The sequence below is a fragment of the Rousettus aegyptiacus genome, unplaced genomic scaffold (assembly GCF_014176215.1).
Source record: "Rousettus aegyptiacus isolate mRouAeg1 unplaced genomic scaffold, mRouAeg1.p scaffold_m13_p_5, whole genome shotgun sequence".
NCBI classification, from domain to species: domain Eukaryota; kingdom Metazoa; phylum Chordata; class Mammalia; order Chiroptera; family Pteropodidae; genus Rousettus; species Rousettus aegyptiacus.
In genome coordinates, this window is record NW_023416308.1 from 77,936,572 (window position 1) to 77,957,691 (window position 21,120).

The following is a 21,120-nucleotide window of genomic DNA, read 5'->3' on the forward strand; positions in this document are numbered from 1 at the left end:
TCACTTGGGTTGAGCCCTAGCCTTAAGAATGTGGAGAAGTCGCCTTCGAATCTGTTTGGTGCGGACAGCATAGACAACTGGGTTGAGAATGGGTGGGATAAGGAGGTAAAAGTTGGCCAAAATGATATGGATATGAGGAGGCACATGATGACCAAAGCGGTGAGTGAGAGAGGAAACAGCAATGGGGATATAGAACACAAGGATAGCACAAATGTGAGAACTGCATGTCCCTAGGGTTTTAAACCTAGCTTCAGGTGTGGCCAGCCCCATTACAGCCCTGAAAATCATCACATAGGAAGCAGTGATAGCTAATGAATCCAAGATCAATACTAGGAAGCCAATTCCCATTCCATATAAGTTGTTGACTGTTGTGTCACCACATGCCAAGGTGACCACGGCCATATGCTCGCAGTAGGAGTGGGCAATTATTTGGGTCCGGTAAAGGGACAGTCTCAGGTGAATCATCAGGGGAAGGGGTCCAATGTAGAGTACCCCACGGAGGAGGGCAGCCAGGCCTAAACGGCTCACTACTGTGTGAGTGAGCACTGAGGTATGACGGAGTGGATCACAGATGGCCACATAGCGATCAAAAGCCATGGCAAGGAAGATGCCTGACTCAACAGTGGCAAAGCAGTGGATGAAGAACATCTGGACCAAGCAGGCATCTAGGTCAATGTTGTGGGCCCCAAACCAGAAGATGGCCAGCAGTTTGGGCATGGTAGAGGTTGACAGGACCAAGTCAATGACAGCCAACATGCACAAGAAGAAGTACATGGGCTGATGTAGACTGCGCTCCATCTTTACCACAGCCAGGATGGTGACATTCCCAACCACAGCCACCAGGTACATAGAGCTGAAGGGGATGGAAAACCAGAGATGCAGGGACTCCAGTCCTGGGATGCCAGTAAGCCAGAAAGAAGTAGGTACAAAGCAGGCATTATTAGACATGAACATATTTCAGGGTGTCAAGTATCCAGCTCTTAGTTTTAGATTTTTGCTCCTATGAGAGCTATTGCTTCAGAAAATGTAGACTACTAGTTCTTATTTCCATCCTGGATGACTGGTGGAACCTATAATAAAAAAGAATTCTGAATGCCTACTTGAAAATTAACGTAGTACATATTTTATAAAAGAAACTATGCATGAAAACACCCACTGGTAAATGTAGAAACAGGTATGTTCTTGACTTCTACTGTTATATTGCCCCAGTCTACTGTAGAAATTCTCAAAATGGTTCATCCCCTTTGCATCCAGTAATTTTGTTTTGGGAAACATTTTCTAAAGGAAATAAAAAATACAGAAAAATTCCACATGCAATGATTAAATATAAGTTCAGGTAATGTGTTTAGCCCAGTGCCTGCCTATACTTCTCTTATCACTTTATAAAGAGTAATATTAATACCATCAATAAATACTGATTAGCTACTTGCAACTACTGATTTTATAACAAAGATGAAAGAAATACATATTCAAAAATAAAGCACTGTTTAAAATCTAGTAATCCATTCAACAAATCAGAATTTTTATAACATTTTTAGAGTTATGCATTTACCTGGTATAAAGTTTATCTTTTATTTTCAGTGAAAGGATGGCAAGAGGCAGTTTAAACTGACATAATTTCATTAAAATATGTGTGTTTCATATAGAAAAACACTTCAAATGTAAAAACACACACTTTTAATTTTCTTCCTTTTGTGTATGTCTACATGCTGTCTTTTAAAAATGGCCAAGAACTTTAAAAATCTTTTGTTATCAAAACCCAATCAAAAATATATAAGGGGACAATTTATTAGGGAAAATATATTAGTGAGGTACAACTCCCTTTTCTCTAATGGTTTAACAGAAGTTTGGTCAGACTGTCAAATTTAATTGATTTCTTCAAAGATATTTGGCACAGTACTTAATTTCTCAAAGAAACAGTTCCCTCCTTTAAGGTTGCCCAGATTTCATGGTTAAAATGATGTGCAGGTAAAATTCCTTAAGAAAAGTTTTTTCTAAGGATAGACTCTATTAAATTTTCTGAAATTCTGCACAGTACATATAATTCAAGATAGAAAAAATGAGGAGCATCATTTTAAGAGCAAATATCACTGTATGTTTTGTCCACTATCTGATATAGATGAGAAAGAACAGACTGACAGAGACCAAGAAGGACATGATCTATAAAAGGGCCCTGTTGACTGTTTTGTTTCTTTGAAGAGACAAGAAAGATCAGCACTAAAGCACTGGCCATTACTGATTAAAGCCTAGTCCACTTCTTGCTCTTTTGCCTTTTGCTAAGAATCTAGCAGTGGCTCCTATTGCTTCACATCCTCAGGGTTCAGGACCTGAGAGTGCAGGGTCAAATTTGGGTCTTGCCCTGTCTTTGGCTTGCCATTCTCATGTTTCCCAAATTCTCAGCAGACTTGAGTCTCAGACTCCCCACATTTGCCACATGACTCTTCTCACACAGCCATGTTTTGCCAAGAGGTTTCACCACCTCCTTGGTTTTTACCCAGGCAAATATCCCCCATTTTTCAAGGCCCATCCCAGATCACTCCTTCCCTACAAAGCCTTTTTTGGTATTTATTTTCTATACCAGAGCATGTGACTAAGTTGTTACCGAATTCTCCCCAATTGCCTAAAATAACTCATGCACATTTCAAGTATTCTTGTCTAAAATATATACAACAATTACTTTTTCATATCAAATAAGCATAAGAAATGTCCCTATGTAACATCAAGGATTTCTAATTCTTGGTCCAACACAATTAATTTTAAGTTTATGAGTTTTCTTACTACTGAGTCATGCTTGACTGGGTGTTAAAAAGAAAAATGAAAGTTTTGTGAACTTTAAAATGGTTCACAAGTGTTCTTTTACATTAATTCACTGACTTCAGCAATTCTGTGAATTGGGTACTTCACCATACCAGTAAGTGATAACATCTGTGAAGTCACTTTCTCAGAGATCAAATGGAAAGGGAAAAGTTTGGGAGGCAGCACCACAGTACCAGCTCAGGGCATCAGTTTTGCCATCTACCAAACAAGTTTCCCCACTCTAGATCTTCATTGTACTGTTTGGGAAAATTGCCTAACCTCTTAAAGTCTCAGTCCTTTTCATATAAAAAATGGGGAGAATATCAGCTGCAAAGGATAAGTATAAAGAATACAATAAGTGTGAGGTTCTTGGCATGTGGCAACAGCTTCCTTTCTCCAAATTGTATTGTTCACTATGGTGAGTAGACCAGGAATTTCCATTCTGCTTATTGGAATAGTTTCCTATGTTTCTGTTTCATGGAACATCTTTGAAGATGCCTCAAAAGTCCAGAAATTGTAGAGATAGGACACAGATTTAAGAGGAACACTAGTCAATATATAATTTTATCTCATAAAAGGTAGAATATCTAAAGTGTTCAGCCCTAGTGTGATTAATCACCATCCTAAAGCGAATAGGGTCCTAGTTACTCAATGTCAGGGTAGGTCGGGAAGTGGCTACTCATCACAAATGCATCAATGTTCATAGGATAGACTGAACCCAGATTTCTAACTTTGATTTATGCCAGACACAGTTTAATCAATGAAATTGTTTTATGCTGGGACAAAGAGATATAAACACACATATAAAAATAAATCTACCAAGTTGATAATTGGCATTTTGAATGGTGGTTTGAACTAGGTTGTGGTTGTGTTACTTTACCTAGAACATTTCAGAGAAATATGTTCTGTGTCATCCCACAAAATGGCATTCTTACCTGGATACTAGTGACATACCTGCAAGTTCTGGAAGAGGTATTCTGATGGTGGGTCTGATTCCTGAGAGAGATGTTTTGTTATGGTGAAATAAACATGGAACCTAAGCAAGATCCACTTAGGTTCTAATACTAACTTCACTGTTTCTGGCTGTGTGGCCTAGAAGGTGTAATCTCTCCGCCTCTGTTTTCTATTCTGTTTCCTAGTCTGTGAAATAAAGGGAGTGACAGCTACATTAGAGATGTTTCATGTATTAAATGAACCATTTATAAATGTATGTGTGCATGCACTAAGAAGGTCGAATATTGGGATGTCTGGCCTCTGGAATAGGCATTTTATTCCCTTCCTACCGACTCCTCATCTGTTCTTTGCCCCCTCCCACAGAACACACAGTGCTATTTCCACATAACCTTGATGACTCCATATCCTTCTTTCCCAGCTACATGAATAGCTTTTTAAACATGGATATAATCAATTGAAGAGACCTGCTGAGGGTAGAAGGATTGGCTCAGGAGAGAAGGTTGCCTGACTGGAGCAGAAAAGACAGGAGGCCCAGTCGAGCTGGAATAGTCCAGGCTTTTCTCCAGTGTTATGGAGAGCACTGGGCAACAAATACTGGGGAAAGCCTTGGGGTTTCTCCTCTTCCTTGATTTATAACCCAGGCCAAACTATGCTCAATGTATTTCCTCTGCTTTTGACTAGACCTGTGAAGATAAGTTCTGAATGGACCAAAAAAACAAAGATAGTGTTTTGGCAATTGGAGTCTGGTCTCAGTGACTTCGTCCCACCTCTGGAATATACTTACCAATTGGGGAAGTATATTCTATCTACAGAACTTTAAGCTTTCTGACAGTGGTCACCTCTTATCTGTTTGGATGAATTTAGTTCGGAGTCAAGGGGAGACTATGACCCAGACCTTTTCACTATTTTCTCCTGTGTGCCCCTTTATCTGGGTGCCAAAAATAGCCAGTTATTTCCCACGGGTTGCATAAAGAAACCTGTGCCCTTCCCTCTGGATCTGCAGTCACTCCCTCCCCCCACCACCCTTGGGAGCAGTGTTCATGGTTTATCCAACTCCACCTCCCAGGACTACAGACTTATTTCTACTCTGCTGCTAGGGCTTTTGGCTGGCCCCCCGGGTCTCTGACTATCCTCTCCCCAGGGCTCAGGTTTTCAGACTCTAAGAGGGACATTGGGGAAGTTCACAAGGGAAGGGGAAAAACATCAAATACTGGTATAACCAATATGAAAGCTTATTTTTGTTAATTGTTTATATTTTAAAAATCTGTTAACATAAAATATTTTAAAAACCTGTTAATACAAAGAAGAAAATTACTTAAAGGCAAACTTCATCAATATCGTAATTTTTTTATTCTGCTTCAATTTGTGTTTGCTGAAAAATATTTAAAACCATAACTTACATTAGTTTGTGTTCATTTCTGGTTGCTTTAACCTACACTTCCCAGAGAAGTGGAAAGGCTAGTTTCAGTTTTCCCACTATATCAAGTGGGACAGACATATTTGTCAATATTCTTTTTCTGCTCAACCTTAGGATAGAATCTCAAGGAAAATTATCAACTATTGTGCAGGCCTCATGAATTCTATTGTCATTGCTTTCTAAAAGTATTTGTCCAGCTAGTGCTTAACCAGAATTAAGTTCATTTGCTAAATTGCACTGTAGTAATTTTTAAAATATCCAATATACAGATGAGAAAAAATGTTTTGATTTCTACAGTGTTAACATGTTGATATTTGAACAATTAGTGGCTATTGTATTTATTTTGAAAAATTTCTCTCTCTCTCTCTCTTTACCATATACTTAATATTCTTGAAGTAAGGAGAATGATTTCAGGAAATATGGCAAAAACTTAATGTTTTACATGGAAAGTTCTGACTTCTACAAGGAAGGACATTTGTGATCACTATTAGTAAATTATAGTATTACACTTTGATTATGGGAAGACTCAATGAAATTTCTTAATTATTTACTCAATATTTTCTCTCTTCTATATCTTTGCTGTATCCTTATTGTTAGGCCCTGAACTTTTTTTTTTATTAATTTCAAGTATACAGTACATTGGTTAGACATTTATATAGTTTTATAACCCAATTCCTTCTCTCCTCTGGTTTTCCACCTAGCCTATATATTAATGTTAACTGTATTTACTATGCCATGCTACCCATCCCTGTGGCCATCTATCAACTACTAATTTGTACTTTTTAAACCCTTCACTCCATTCTCCAAGCCCCCCATGACCCCCTGTCCATCACTAAATTGTCCTCTATATTTGTGAGTCTGTTTTTGATTAGTTTGTTCTTTATGTTCCTTAGATTCCGCATATAAGTGTAATCATATGGTATTTATCTTTCTCTGTCTGACTTATTTCACTCAGCATAATAACCTCTAGGTCCATCCATGTTGTTGGAAATGGTAGAATTTCATTTTTTTAATGGCTGAGTAATATTCCATTGTATATATGAACCATTACTTCTTTATCCAATTGTCTGTTGATGAGCATTTATGTTGCTTCCATACCTTGGCTACTGTAAATTGTGCTGCCACGAATATTGGAGTGAATAGAGCTTTATGAATTATTGTTTTGGTTTTCTTTGGATAAATACCCAGAAGTGCAATTGCTGAGTCAAAAAGCATATCCATTTTTAATTTTTTGAGAAACCTCCAGACTATTTTCCATAGCAGCTGTACCAATTTGCAATCTCACCAACAATGTATGAAGGTTCCCTTTTCACCTCATTCTTGCCAGCACTTGTTCTTTGATTTATTGATGATAGCCATTCTGACAGGTGTGAATTGATATCTCTTCGTGGTTTTGATTTGCATTTCTCTGATGATTAGTGACCTTAAGCATCTTTTCATATGTATTGACCATCTGTATTTCCACTTTGGAGAAGTATCTGTTCAGGTCTTCTGTCTATTTTTTGATTGGATTGTTTATATTTCGTTTTTGAGTTGTACGAGTTCTTTATATATTTTTGAATATTAACCTCTTATCAGAAGGAGCATTACCGAATATCTTCTCCCAATCAGTGGGTTGTCTTTTTGTTTTGTTGATGGTTTCCTTTGCTGTACAAAAACTTGTTGGTTTGATATAGTCTCATTTATTTATTTTTACTTTTGTTTCTCTTACCCAAGGAGATATATCCAAAAAGGAATTACTGTTAGTAATATCAGAGAGTTTACTGCCTATGTTTTCTTCTAGAAGTTTTATGGTTTCAGGTCTTACATTTAAGTCTTTAATCCATTTTGAGTCTATTCTTGTATGCGATGTGAAGAGATAGTCCAGTTTTTTTTTTTTGCATGTATCTGTCCAATTTTCCCAACATCATTTATCGAAGAGACTGTTTTTACCCTATTGTATATTCTTACCTCCTTTGTCTTATATTAAGTGAGTGTATAGACATGGATTTATTTCTGGGCTCTCTATTCTGTTCCATTGATCAATGTATCTGTTTTTATGCCAGTACCATGCTGTTTTGATTACTGTAGCCTTGTAGTGTAGATTGATATCAGGTAGTGTGATACCTCTAGCTTTGTTCTTATTTCTCAAGATTTCCATGGCTATTCACAGTCTTTTACGGTTCTATATAAATTTTAGGATCATTTGTTCTAATTCTCTGAAAAATGCCATTGGTATTTTGATAGGGATTGTATTGAATCTATAGATTGCTTTGGGTAGTATGGCCATTTTAATGACGTTGATTCTTCCTACCCTTGAGCATGGTATATGCTTCCATTTATTTGTATCTTCTTCAATTTCTTTTTTCAATGACATAATTTTCTGAGAACAGGTATTTTACTTCCTTGGTTGATTCCCAGGTATTTTATTGGTTTTGATACAATTGTAAATGGGATTGTTTTCTTAATTTCTCTTTCTGAAAGCTCATCATTGGTGAACAAAAATGCCACTGACTTCTGAATATTTATTTTGTAAACTGTTACTTTACTGAATTCATTTATCAGTGGATTGGGAGACCTGGGGGGAGGGCCAGGGTGGTTTGGTTTACTGTCAATGGGCCACCTGGGGCAATTTTTGGGTTGGGTGGGGCAGGGTCACAGGGAGACAAAGGCTGTCAGATCAATACATCCTCAGTCTTGCTGTAACTTCAGTAACTGTTCACACTTTCCTGCAGAAGTCCCAGATCACAGAAAGACCAGCTGCTGTCTGAAACTGGTACACAGATCCCCAATATCCATCCAAGTTCATGTTGACCTTAGTGATCTGCCTGAAATTATCTCAGAAAAGCTTCACAGCTCTGGCTGCCAGCTGTGAATGCTAGGCCCTGAATCGGAGTAGGGTGTGGCAGCCATCCGGCAACAAAAGCCCTAAGCCCCGGGCAATCTGCAGGTTGATATCCTATGGGAGGGGTCTGCCCTGTCAAACTGGTAAGGTCTATAGATTGTTAGGTGGGCGGCTGAACTAAGGTACAAGGGTGGCTGCCCTTCCAGCCCTTGTTCTGGCTCTAGGTAAGGCAGAACTTTCTCAGTATGAATCCTACATGAGCCTCTAACCCACCGCCAGTGTCCTGGGTGAGTGTCCACAGGTCAGAAAGCCTGTGCGTGAGTCTTTCAAAGGGGAGTCTAGGGTTTCAATCTCCTTTTGTTTCATCCAGACGGCAGGAATCGAATTCCCTTTGTTTTTTTACATTAAGTTATTGGAATCTCCTCTCCCCTGGTCTGGCACCCAGGACTGGAGAGCCAGCAAATGAGGCCAGGACCCCTTCTCCTTCAGGGGAGCCTCTGCAGCCTAACTCTCCCTCCTGGTAATCCTCCACCACCCACGGATGCTGGTCCAGTCCAATTCGCAACTTTGCCCCTCTTACCGGTTTCCATGTGATTCCTTCTTTATATTATCAGAACTATGCTTTACGATCAGCTGGATTTCAAGAGATTCTCTACATTGGTTATTTTATAATTTGGTTATACTTTCAATGTGGACCTGGGAGGAGGTGAACCCTGCTTTTACCTAGTCTGCCGTCTTCCACCAAGATCAGACCTTAACTGTCATTTTAACCTCCTCAGTGGTCTTATTGGTCCCTATCTGTCTTTCCTATCACTCTCCTCTCTACTATTCAAATGTCATTTTGAAAGTGAAAAATTGATTGTTCATTATCTAAATAACACAATACCTTTTATGAGTGCTCTTTTCATCCAGCTCTAAATTTAGTTTTCCAACCATTTCTGGGAAATCTCTTTCAATGCACATTATAATCTCCAAGTAATTTTAGGAAATTATTGTTCTCTCCTTAGTGCAGACTAAAGTTAAAGAAATCATTAATTCTTAGGCAAAATTGGAACAATGTAGAGATTTATTTAGGATAGAAGAGTTAAGTCTGATTTTAAAATTCCTTCCTATCCTCCCCATCCCCATTTATTGAGATGTAATCAGCACGTATTATGTACATTTAAGGTATACAGTGTGATACACATATGTATGATCAAGTGATTACTACAATAAGGTTAGTTAATATATCGAGGACCTTACATGATTACTATTTTCTTCTGGTAAGAACATTTACAATCTACTCTCAGCAGTTTAAGTATATGATAGAGTACTGTTAACTATAGTCACCATGCTGTATATTAGATTCCCAGAACTTAGTCATCTTATAGCTGGAAGTTTGTGCCCTTTGACAAATATCTCATTTTCTCCAACCCCCAGCCCCTGGCAACCACCATTCTCCTATGGTGTTTCTGTGAGTTTGACTTCTTAGATTCCATGTATAAATGCGATCACATAGTATTTGTCTTTCCCTGACTTATTTCAGTTAGCATAAAACTCTTAAAGTCTATCTATATTATCACAAATGCAGAATGTTTTTATGACTGAATATTCCATTGAGTATATATACTACATTTTCTTTATCAGTTGAAGGGCACTTAGGTAGCTTCTATGTCTCAGTTGTTGTGAATAATGATCGAATAAATGTGAGAGTGCAGATCTCTTCAGATGACTACATTTCCTTTAACTATATAATCAGAAGTACAATGCTGGTTCACATGACATTTCTTTTTTAATTTTTAAGAAACCTCCATACTGTTTTCCATAGTATTGTTCCAATATTGCACAAGGATTCTCTTTTCTCCACATCCTTGCCAACATTTATCTCCTTTCTTTTTTGATAATAGTCATCCTAACAGGTGTATGGTTTTAATTTGAATTTCCCTAATAGTGATGTTGAGCATCTTTTCATGTACTCATTGGCCATTTGTATGTCTTCTTTGGAAAAATGTGTTCAGTTCATCTGCACATTTTAAATCAGATTTTTTTTTTCCTGTGAGGTATAATCGTGTATAATTGAGATGCATAGAAAATTGAGTCAGTTGGGGGAATCTGCATGCAAAATGTCCCCAGCGGCTCATGTAGTCTTCAGTGCATTTAGTACAATCTGCATTTTTTTGATGCTCTCTGAGAGTCTCAGCTGCTTTTCTCCCAGCCACTCCCTGCCTTTCAGTTGTTCAGCACTTCTCAGAATTATAGATGGGATGAGAAAGAAGCAGTTTTCTTTGACAGCCTTCCACACAGCTGGGGTAGCTGGGCACTCACACACTCTCATTTTCTGTTGTGGGAGAGAGCATGTGCTGAGGTCTTTCTTGGCACTGAGATGTATTATGTTGGTGAATGGGGACATGAGTAAAGTGAAATAATTTCTCTTACCCTCTTCAATTCATCCATCTCCCCCACCCCCCATGGTGTGCTACCACTTCTTCATTGGATGATGTCAGAGAAACACTAAAAAGGCAGGGCCCAGAAGGGTTTCATAATAAAATGGAAACAATTTATGTAGGAGCATGCTACTGGGGGGACTCAAGGAGGTGCCCACCATATTCATAAACAGGTCACTTCATTTCCTCTAGGACTGACTTCAGAACCACCTGAGGAATTGCCAGAACCAATTGCCATGTGGACAGTGCCCTATGAACAACTTTTGAGTGAACGACAAAAAGCTACTTGGTTTATAGATGGCAGTTCCAAGATGAATGGACAACATTTCATTTGGAAAGCTGCCACATCAAGACTAGCATATGGAAAGACTGAAGAAGGTAAAATAAATGGTCTCGCTAGGCTGAATTGTGTGCTGTTTTCCTAGTAGTGATGGAAGATTTGAGCATTGGTAAAAGCCTCTATGTTTGGGTTTTTACTAACTCATGGGCTGTAGCCAGGGGCCTAGCTGTATGATCTAGTAGATGACCAGTGGAAAACTGGATTTTTAAAGAAATGCCTATGTTGAGCATGGTCCCATGAAAATCATTGGGAATTTAAGGGGTACATTACAGTAGGATATATTGATGCCCAATATGCTACAGTGTGCTATGCAGAAACACAAACCACCTTTGTTTTTGAGGATGAAAGCCTATTAAACAAAATAGAGACAAACAATGGGCATCACGTGGTGGATCCAAGTTCCTTTTGGGAATGGCCCACCCCAAGATGAGAAAGGCTGTAGGATGCCTAATATCATACTCAGAATAGATTACATCTAGGTATGATTACTATTCATCTAACCCTAGTATGGAGGACTCAACATTTTTTGGATGCAAAACACGTATATTAACTGCACTCAGATCATTAGTATAAAACATATATTACCATACATAAACACTGGCACACAAGACAGAAAAGGGGAGGTGATGTAGGTTCTTTAGGAGGGCTAACAAATGACAGATTGCTTTTTGTTCAACACTCAATTCTCAGGTGAGAAACTCATAAGCTGTGCTTCCTTCTTGTCACTTCTCTCTGTGTCTATGTCTGCATCAGAGTAACCTTCGGGATTCTAATGTATTCTAATTTTCCTATGCAGGATGTATATCAAGATACTAAATCAATATGAACTAGGAAAAACATGTCAGAAGCTGGAGGCCTTAGATAGCTCAGGAGACCTCTTCAGCCTCAGAACTTGGATAGCAATAGGTCAGCTGTGTCTGGTCAGGATTTAAAATAGGTATCTTTAGTCAGCCCTTATGCCAGCCCTGACTACCTTTAAGGATGTGAGACCTCGAGCATGTTGACACTCTTGGGTTTCATTAAAAAAGTGTTTGGAGTAGATTAGAGATATAAGATCCAATTATATGTTGTTCATATAATGACACAGATGAAAAGTATGGCATATCTTTCACTGTCCCTTTACTAATACTAGTCAAAAGAAATCTGAAGTAGTTATACTAACTGCAGACAAAGCAGAATTTAAGAGCAAGGAAAATTATCAGGGATAAAGAGGGAAATTAAATAATGATAATGATCAATTCTTCAAGAAGACAATCCTTAATGTATATCCACTTTACAACAGCATCAAAATATATAAAGTTAGAAATGCAAGAAGAAATAGATGAATCCACAATTATAGTTGGAGATTTCAATATGTCTCTATTGGTAAGTGATAGATCCCGCAGGCAGAAAATAGATGAGATTGTTGAACTGAATATCATTGTTAATCAACTGGAACTAACTGACATCTGAAGATTATGTCATCTAATAAAATACATTTTTTCAGGCTCACATATATGCTGGTCTCACATAGAACATACCTTAACAGGTTTAATAAATCATGTAGAATATGTTCTCAGGTTAAAATGGAATTAAATAGAAATAAATCAAGACAGTTGGAAACCCCCCAATACTTAGGAGATTAAACAATACACCTCTAGACACCGCATCAAAGACGCAAGTTGAATATTTTGAACTAAGTGAAAATGAAAATACGTCAGAATCTGTGGGATGCTATGAAAGAAGTACTTGGAAGAAAATTTATAGCATTGAATGAATTAAAAAAAAAAGACCTAAAAAATAACCTAAGCTTCTACTTTGGAAAACTAGACAAAGAAAAGTGATATAAGCCTAAAGCAAGGAGAAAAGAGAGCAGAAATCAATAAAATTGAAACAGAAAGTCAGTAGAGAAAGTCAACATGATTAAATGCTAATTCTTTTAAAACAATGAAGTATTAAACCTTTGGCCAGGTTAAAAAAAGAAAAGATACAGATTAATAATATGAGAAATGAAAAGGAATCATTACTACTGATTTCACAGATGTTAAGATAATATTTTGAATAACTATGTTCATACATCTGATAACTTAGATACAATGGGCCAATTCCTTGAGAGAGAATCTACCAAACTCGAACAAGGAGAAATAAATGAATATATTTACCTATTAATGAGTTAATAATTAATAATCTTCCAAAACAAGTCACCTGGCCCAGAGGGGGTTTACCCATAAACAGATGTAAAAATCTTCAGCAAAATATTAGCAAACCAAATTCAACAGTGCATAAGAACATGCACTGCAACAAAGTGAAATTTATTCTAAGTATGCACAGGTGACTCAACATTTGAAAAAGACTGCTGTAGTTTATCACATCAACAGGCTAAAGTCATGATATCAATAGATGTAGAGAAAGCATTCAACATGTATTCATAATACTCTTAGCAAACTAGAAATGAAAAATGTAGAATTCAAACCTAGAGTATATGAACCTTAAACTTTTGCTTTTTACCACTTCTTATGTAAATCTTGGGAAATTAGCTAACCTTTCTGTGCCTTAGATTTTTGTTCAGAGAAGTGAGATTGTAAGAGTTCATTTCTCATAGGGTTGTTTTGGTAAAAAGGAAGGAGAAAAGGGGTTTGGGAGATGATAGCCAGAGGAATCAAAGAATAGCAGTGCAAGGCAGTAAGGGGATGAGAAGAGAAGAGCAATTTGTGATGCTAGAATAGTGATTTCAATCAACGATTAAGAATTAGAAGGATTAACATTTTTAAATTTATTAGGATTATAACCCAACACTGGCCAAGTCATTCTGACATCTGGATTAACAGATATCTAGTGATATCTAGTCAAATCTCAATATCTATGAGGGTGCATATCTGAAGGAGATTCATCTAGCTATACACCCAGTTGCTTCAGGCTCTAACAAATCTTTCATGTGCTATAAAACACAGAAAAGAGTGGACTATCAATAGCCCTGTGTAGATATAGGGAGGCTTTGGATGGGATAGTTTGAGGCTCAGAAAGTATATTGTTGGGATGAGGAATATACTAGGAGTTCAGGATAGAATAAAGAATGTAGGAGAAAGTTCACAGGAGTGAAACTCAGCATGGGCATCAAGGATAAAATGAGGATAAGGAAAAATCAGGTTTAGGAATAAGTTGGTAAAGGACATGTGTCTAGTAAGTGGCAGTATTGACAGACAGATGTGGGCTCATGTCTGTGCTCTCATCCTTAGTAGTATACCACTTTCCTCAGAAACAAGCAGGAGCTGAAGCTTGATCCCAGACCCCCGATCCTGGCTTTTCCACTTATAAGCTGAGAATATTTTTGCAAAATGCTTTACCTATATTGAGCATCAGTATTCCCATTCATGGATGGGAAAGTTAATTATCTTCACACTTCAGAAATGACATATTCATGTCACTCCAATGGTATTTATTTCCACTGCTCAGCAATTCAGCACCTGGCCTAACAAGCTTAGAGTTCTGTTTTTTTTTTTTTTTTCTAGAATTGCACATGAACAATGGCTTATTTCAAAGCAAGAGTAACCCAACTCACTGATAAGGTTATAAAACCAGAAATCCAATATTCAACTTATAAACAGATACTGAATTGCTTTGGGTCCCTGGTATCATGTTGACCTGAGCAGTATGTTCTTTTCACTTTGGTTGACCTACATGGGAAGCCAAATTGTAAGATAGGTATTGACTGGATGAAGGTATAGAGGTGAGTAGGCACATTCAAATGGAGGATTAAAATATTTAATAAGCTTGACGTTTTCCTTTGTGTTGTGGAGCTTGATCTGTCACTGGTATCTCACCCTCAGGCCAGGACGCCCCCTCCTGGACAGTGTTAGGATGAGGACAGACCACGTTTGCTTCCGATGCATCTCTGCTTCCAAGGCTGAATGTGTATCTGGTATTAAATTAATATCGATTTAAAAAATCCTCTGGGGAAGTTAATACTTTAATATTCCTCTGCACATATCATATGCCTACCTCTTCCTCAGTTGAAGAAAGTTGTCTTGACAGTTGGCTGATAGTCAAATTATTAAAGAAAGAGGCCTTAGTACATGAACCTTTAACAATATAATTCAATTAAAATGCATTGATCTATTGAATACTTATATTTTCTAAATATCATGAAAGACATCCAGGTACAAAAAACCTAAATTACCTGTTAAATTCTACGTTTAAAGGTAGCATTCAATTGGAAAAGGTGATTACTGAACCAAGTTTCAAAAACTAGATAAGAAATTTGTATGGGATGGCATTCCTACTTTACTCGGCTGAGGGTATAACATATGCACAGGCATAGAAGTAACCCTATGTATTGCAGCAACTACAAGCACTTATGTAAACTTTAAGATTGGGATGTAGGTAGAAAGCCTCTAGAACTTTCCAGCTTCTCCTGAGGTGCAAGAGAAATAGGATCCTCTAAAAGGGGAGTAGGGATGAAAATGAGATCCTTTCTGTACTGATTCTATTTTATTAGCCTCTGTCCCAATCATATTGGCTTGTCTGAAGGAGACAATTAGGACGTATCTCCCAGGCTTATGAGAGCCAGCCCCTCCCAATGACACAAAAACAGCAGCAGTCATGATGATAATAATGCTGTATACTAAGTACCTAGCATGTTTTTCTTCTTACTGGCCCCTTTACATACAGTATCTCAACTATAAAATCTACCTAGAAATAGGTATTATTTCCACTTTATGCTTGAAGAAATGAAGATGAGCTTGTTCAAGATCACACAGTGGGTATCTAACTGGCTTGCAAACTCAAGCCTTTGGAGCTTCAAAGGCCATGTTATGCCATGTCCTAAAATGTGTTGCCCTACCAACCCAATGAACATCCTGTTAGAATATGCCAAGAGAAACTGCTCTCTGTTTGGCTTTTCTTCTTTCTGCAGAATGAAATGTTAGGTTGGGAGTGCAAGGTTCTGAAAGATATAAAGGAGATACGCTGCTCCACTCACAAGTCTATGAGGTCCTTCCCTCACAATGTAAACCTGAGTGAGGTAACTAGATTTTAGGAAATAGCCATTGGTTTGTCTTAATGTTAGTTCAGGACTCAACCATCACCTTCAAGTGCTGTAAGGATATTAAACTTCATTAAAGATTTACAGCCAGGCTGAGCTCTAATTCCAAGAAGAGTCTTTGTCCCTTCTCTAGAATGGGCTTTCTGATTCCTACTGGTGTCCTCAGAATAGCTACAGGCTCTAGGGAGACCAGACAACAAGTGAGAGCAAGATTTGAACCCAAGGGACCATGGCTCAATTAGTTCTGTCCTCCTGAGGTCTCTCTGGAACAGCTCTGACATACAGGAATAGCTATGCTTACATTTAGATTGTGTCCATTCTTCTGGGACAAAACCTATTTTCCTTCTTCACTGAGGAAAGTGAGAAGGTTTTTGAGTCCAGGTAGAATTCCCACAACCCCTGAAGAGAATGCTTATAAGTGCCAGGACTCAGAGGCGTTTGCAGAGCCTCAGGCTCTTGCTCTTTGACACTCACCAGCCCAGGTAAGAGAATCTTATAAAAAGTAATCTATGGGAATAAAGAAACAGGTCATCGGGAAGAGTTCCCAGGCTATAAGGATGAACAGACTTGGGACCTTTGAGCATCCCACTTCAGATCACGCTCCTCTATAAGTCTGAGATAAGACTCAGAGGGAAAGAATTCTCTTGGAAGGGAACTTAGAAAAGGTGGAGTCCACACAGAGCCACACACAAGGATGCTAAAGAGGCTCTTAGTTCTCTAATGTCAATACAAAACCATCCAAAACATCTCCAGATGCCTTAAAGAGGCACAATATTTTATTCTCATTCAACATAGGCAGACACTGTGCTAGTACAGGGATTACACTAGAGAACAAGATAGGTTTGCTCTCTAGTCCTATGGAACTTAACATCGTTTGCGGAAACACACACATAAGCAAGTAATTCAGAGAACGATGCTTGCAGTCCAACGACAGGCACTGAATACAGACTAAGGGCTGGAGTAGGTTTTTTAAAAGTGAAATCTAAGCTGTGGCAAGGTGCATATTAAAGATTACTTGGAGAAGAAAGATGAGATTATGCCATTCTGATACCAGCAAGGAATATGAGGCTGGTTCTTGTTGAAAGGTGATGAGCAGGGTGAGGAATGGCAAAAACTGTGTTAGATACTGACAAATGTGTATGAGTAGAGCTCAGGTGGGAGGTTGGCCTGCTGAGATTCCTTACACTCTCACAGTGCCCCTGAAGAGATGCAGTAACCTCCTTTTGTGACTCAGTAGTAATGGGACTCAAATGGCATCAGGAGGGAAGATAGACTGCTGAAACAGTTTAAGGTATGAGGGCTTCTGACTAGGGAGGCATAAGTTAAGGAGTGTTAGACTCTTAAGGAAAGAATGCAGGGTGAGCCACCAGTTCTTAGCCTACTCCCATCTAGCAGCTGGAGTTTATCTCAGTAGTAGGTGCCCTTTTCAATTTCTTGAAGTTGGGTAGAAATAGGAAGAGATGAAATGGAGATGAAATATGTTAAGTATGGAGAAGAAAGTGAACAAGAAGAAATAAAAATCAAATCCATTTTCTCTAGGGCTAGAGGCAGTTCAGAGGACTGAGGATATTTGGTTTGGATCTAATAAGGTCTGTGATGTAATAGAGGCCAAGGTCTTGCTTACTTTCAGGAAAAGTCAGTTCTCCTCATGCCATAATTCATTAAATGTACATTTTAGCCTCATGTGTAATTTGGGCTGTGAGATCCTCTTATGACATGACTTCTCCTCAAATGTAGAAGGAAACCATTGCCCCAAGGAGTAACTCAGTAGTGATGGGACTCAAGTGGCATCAGAAGGCAAGACAGATTGCTAAAATATCTTCCTCATTAATACAGGAGGAGAATATCTTCTATAAGGGGGACAAGCATGGGAACAAAAATACACACTTGGAAGGCCTGTTGATTTTCCCATTCAAGGACTCTTTCCTAGAGTAAAACATTCTCTACATGATTACACCTTTGCTTAATATAACATCAAGTTACAAAACCAGTTGATTAGAGGTAGGGGTGAAGTAGACACATCCCCTTTTGTTGTAAGTCTAGAAATCAGGGTAAAGTTTGCTTAGCCCTGACCACCATGAAATTATAGCTCTTTTGTTTTTAAAACTAGTTGTGAAGGTTTGTGTCCTGCTGAGGAAGCAGACTACTTTTCAAGAGACAATACTGGGTGAAGATTGTATACCATGGGTTCTGGTTTGATGCAATCAATGAACATGTGGCATGGTCAAGGGGGCAATTGGAGAGACTTTCTGCAGAGGCCTGGGTAGGGTGAAAAAAACAGATAAGGGATGCTGAAACACAGTGAGCAGCATTACCTAACTCAGCCTGACCAGGTAAGGGAAAATGCAGTTACCAGAACGCAGGGCAGGGTTATCTTTCAGGAGCTGTAGCTTTGAAGGAAAACCACAGCATTGCCAAATGTGCCTGGCAGGAAGAGAACTGGGGGATAAATTTCTGATCTCTTCCGCCGGTGCCTCACATTGACTGAGCCCACCTAGAAATAAGAGAAGGAAATCTGGGTAATGCAGCCCATAAACATCAGCTTCTAGGGACACAGAACAGGGATCTGGAGGGACAGATGGAGAATAGCCAGCAGATAGGATAAGGAAACCAAGACAGGTTTCCCTCAGCCAAGCCCCTCATCTGGTCACTTCAATCACAGGCTAATTCCTGTGAACTCCTTTCCATCTGAGCCCCATTGACTTAGTCTTTTTGTCTTCCCTTTTTACTGCTACTGTTAACACTATCTCTATTTCCATTTGCAGTGATCTATGAGAACTTTGAGATGGAAAGAAAAATCAGCTCATGAAGAATTCTGTGAGACAAAGTCACTATAACAGGCTTATACAGGTTGTTATCCACCCCACACCATGGCTCCTTGCAGAGAGATATTCCAGAATTCTCAGAAGTTTATTGAATGTATTTTTGATTTTACACATTATTCTCAACAACTGACTAAAAAGAGCTAATGCTTAGAGTTACTGTTAGATGCTGCATTTTCTAGTCCTCATGACTTTAGGTCACAGCTGTTTAGATTTGGTGTGTTTAACTAATGGGATAAAGTAACCTGCCTAAGTTCCACTTACCAAGATCTGAAGCCCAATCTGGAAAATTCTAAAGCCCAGACTGACAACTCCATCATATTCAACACAACTAGGCTCTTCTCTTCCTTGGCTTTCCTGTGCTATACATAGGGAACACATTCTGCCATGATCCTTCAGACCCTGAAAAAAAGCAAAACAATTTACATGTGTTTTCTCTAAATACACATCTTTCTTTTAGCCAGTTGCTCTGGACTTTAAGGGCATTTTTTCTTTGGCCAAGTTTTTGTCATCTAAGCTTCATGCCTCTTGGCATTGAACCTCCTTCCTGGGGATAACCCTCTCTGCTTTTGGAATCTTATCCTCATATTCAACCTCCATGCTGGGAGAAGTACTTGCAAAGATCTGCCTTTGGACAGACACACAAACTGAGCTCCAGTAAGCAGTTTTCACCTTTTAGGAATCACTAGTTCCAGCCTTTGGAAGTTCTTCACCAGCTCACATCTCTGCCTTGTGATTTTGGCAGGTGGACTAAACATCTCAGCTTAGTAGCTAATGCTGACACCAAGCATAAGCTTTGACTTACCATAGGGTCTAGATAATTCCCGAAGTCTGTCATTGTCTCTCTGAGTATCAATATGTCTCTTCTTTCAAGGGGTCCTCACTTTGAAATCTAATGATTCTGGGAGATAACTCATAGTCTACTTGAAGAGTTAAATGATTAACTAGGTACCTGTCTGCCTTAGGTCATTTCATTCATTCATATAAGAATATTACTCTTTGAGAGCCATATTGCAAAAAGTATTCATATATTCACTCATTCAGATATGTATATTTCTGCTGTGCTTGGTAATTTTTCATGGGTATTATAACATGACACATACTATGACATTATACAGTTTTTTTCTACAAAAGGTTATAGAGTCTTATCAATGATCCTATTCTTTATTATAGGATCTAAGAATAAGATATCTTATTTCTAGAAAAAAGTTATACTGAATTTTGGGGAACAAATTAGAAGATTCATTTATAAATAGCTATGCTTGCTTTTCATAATGTTTGCTTGGTGCCCAGCTCTTTCCAGCTTACCGGGATCCCAGGGCTCGAGTCCCTGCATATCTGGCTCTCTATCCCCTTTGGCTCCATGTACCTGGTGGCCGTGGTGGGGAATATCACTATTCTAGCTGTGGTAAGGGTGGAACGTAGCTTGCACCAGCCCATGTACTTCTTTCTGTGCATGTTGGCTATCATTGATCTGGTTCTGTCTACTTCCACTATGCCCAAACTTCTGGGAATTTTCTGGTTTGGTGCTGGTGACATTGGCCTGGATGCCTGCTTGGCCCAAATGTTCCTCATCCACTGCTTTGCCACAGTTGAGTCAGGTATTTTCCTTGCCATGGCTTTTGACCGCTATGTAGCCATATGTAACCCACTACACCATACCACAGTGCTCACTCATACTATGGTAGGACGTTTGGGGCTGGCTGCTCTCCTCCGGGGTATACTCTACATTGGACCTCTGCCTCTGATGATCCGCTTGTGGCTTCCCCTTTACAAAGCCCGCGTCATCTCACACTCCTACTGTGAGCATATGGCTGTGGTCACCTTGGCATGTGGTGACAGCAGGATCAATAATGTCTACGGGCTGAGCATTGGCTTTCTGGTGCTGATCCTGGACTCAATGGCCATTGCTGCTTCCTATGTGATGATTTTCAGGGCTGTGATGGGCCTGGCAACCCCTGAGGCCAGGCTTAAAACCCTGGGGACATGTGGTTCTCACATCTGTGCAATTTTGATCTTTTATGTTCCCATTGCTGTTTCCTCTCTCATTCACCGATTTGGTCACCAAGTGCCTCCTCCAATCCACACTCTGTTGGCCAACTTCTACCTCCTCATTCCTCCAATCCTCAATCCTATCGTCTATGCTGTTCGCACTAAGCAGATCCGAGAGCGGCTTCTCCAAGTCCTGAAGATAGAAACTAAAATTAGATAACTCCCACTTTCTTCTCTCTCAAGCACATGGAGAATGTGTTTAAATGTGGCAGGCAGCTTCTCAAATGGGAACTTCAAGAAGTCTGAGATGTTAGGCACTGTGGTCTCCAGCTTTAGTAATTCCAAAGGAATGCTGCAACTCTAAATTCTAAGGGTAAAATGGCTACAGGATATTTGAGCTGTGGAAGGTAAAACAATGACAATGTCAGTAACAGAAACAGCAGTTAATGTTTATTCAGCAATTATATGTCATGTAATTCTTACAAATATCTTGACATTTTATAAGGTAGGTGGTATTCAGATTTTACACGTG

The 21,120-nt window shown here is 38.9% G+C and overlaps 2 protein-coding genes across 2 annotated transcripts; one reads left to right on the forward strand and one right to left on the reverse strand.

Moving 5' to 3' along the window:
* LOC107517319 (olfactory receptor 52M1-like) lies at positions 1-954 on the reverse strand. Its single transcript, XM_016157897.2, has one exon. The coding sequence runs from the start codon at positions 952-954 to the stop codon at positions 1-3; it is 954 nt and encodes a 317-aa protein (XP_016013383.2).
* Positions 955-19,854: 18,900 nt separating this feature from the next.
* LOC107517350 (olfactory receptor 52M1) lies at positions 19,855-20,808 on the forward strand. The gene has a single exon (XM_016157932.1). It carries the CDS (start codon positions 19,855-19,857, stop codon positions 20,806-20,808), a length of 954 nt encoding a protein of 317 aa, XP_016013418.1.
* Positions 20,809-21,120: the final 312 nt, after the last annotated feature.

Excerpts from the sequence above, each read along its gene's own strand:
- LOC107517350 (XM_016157932.1), top strand. The coding sequence starts at position 19,855 with ATGCTTGCTTTTCATAATGTTTGCTTGGTGCCCAGCTCTTTCCAGCTT.
- LOC107517319 (XM_016157897.2), bottom strand. The coding sequence starts at position 954 with ATGTTCATGTCTAATAATGCCTGCTTTGTACCTACTTCTTTCTGGCTT.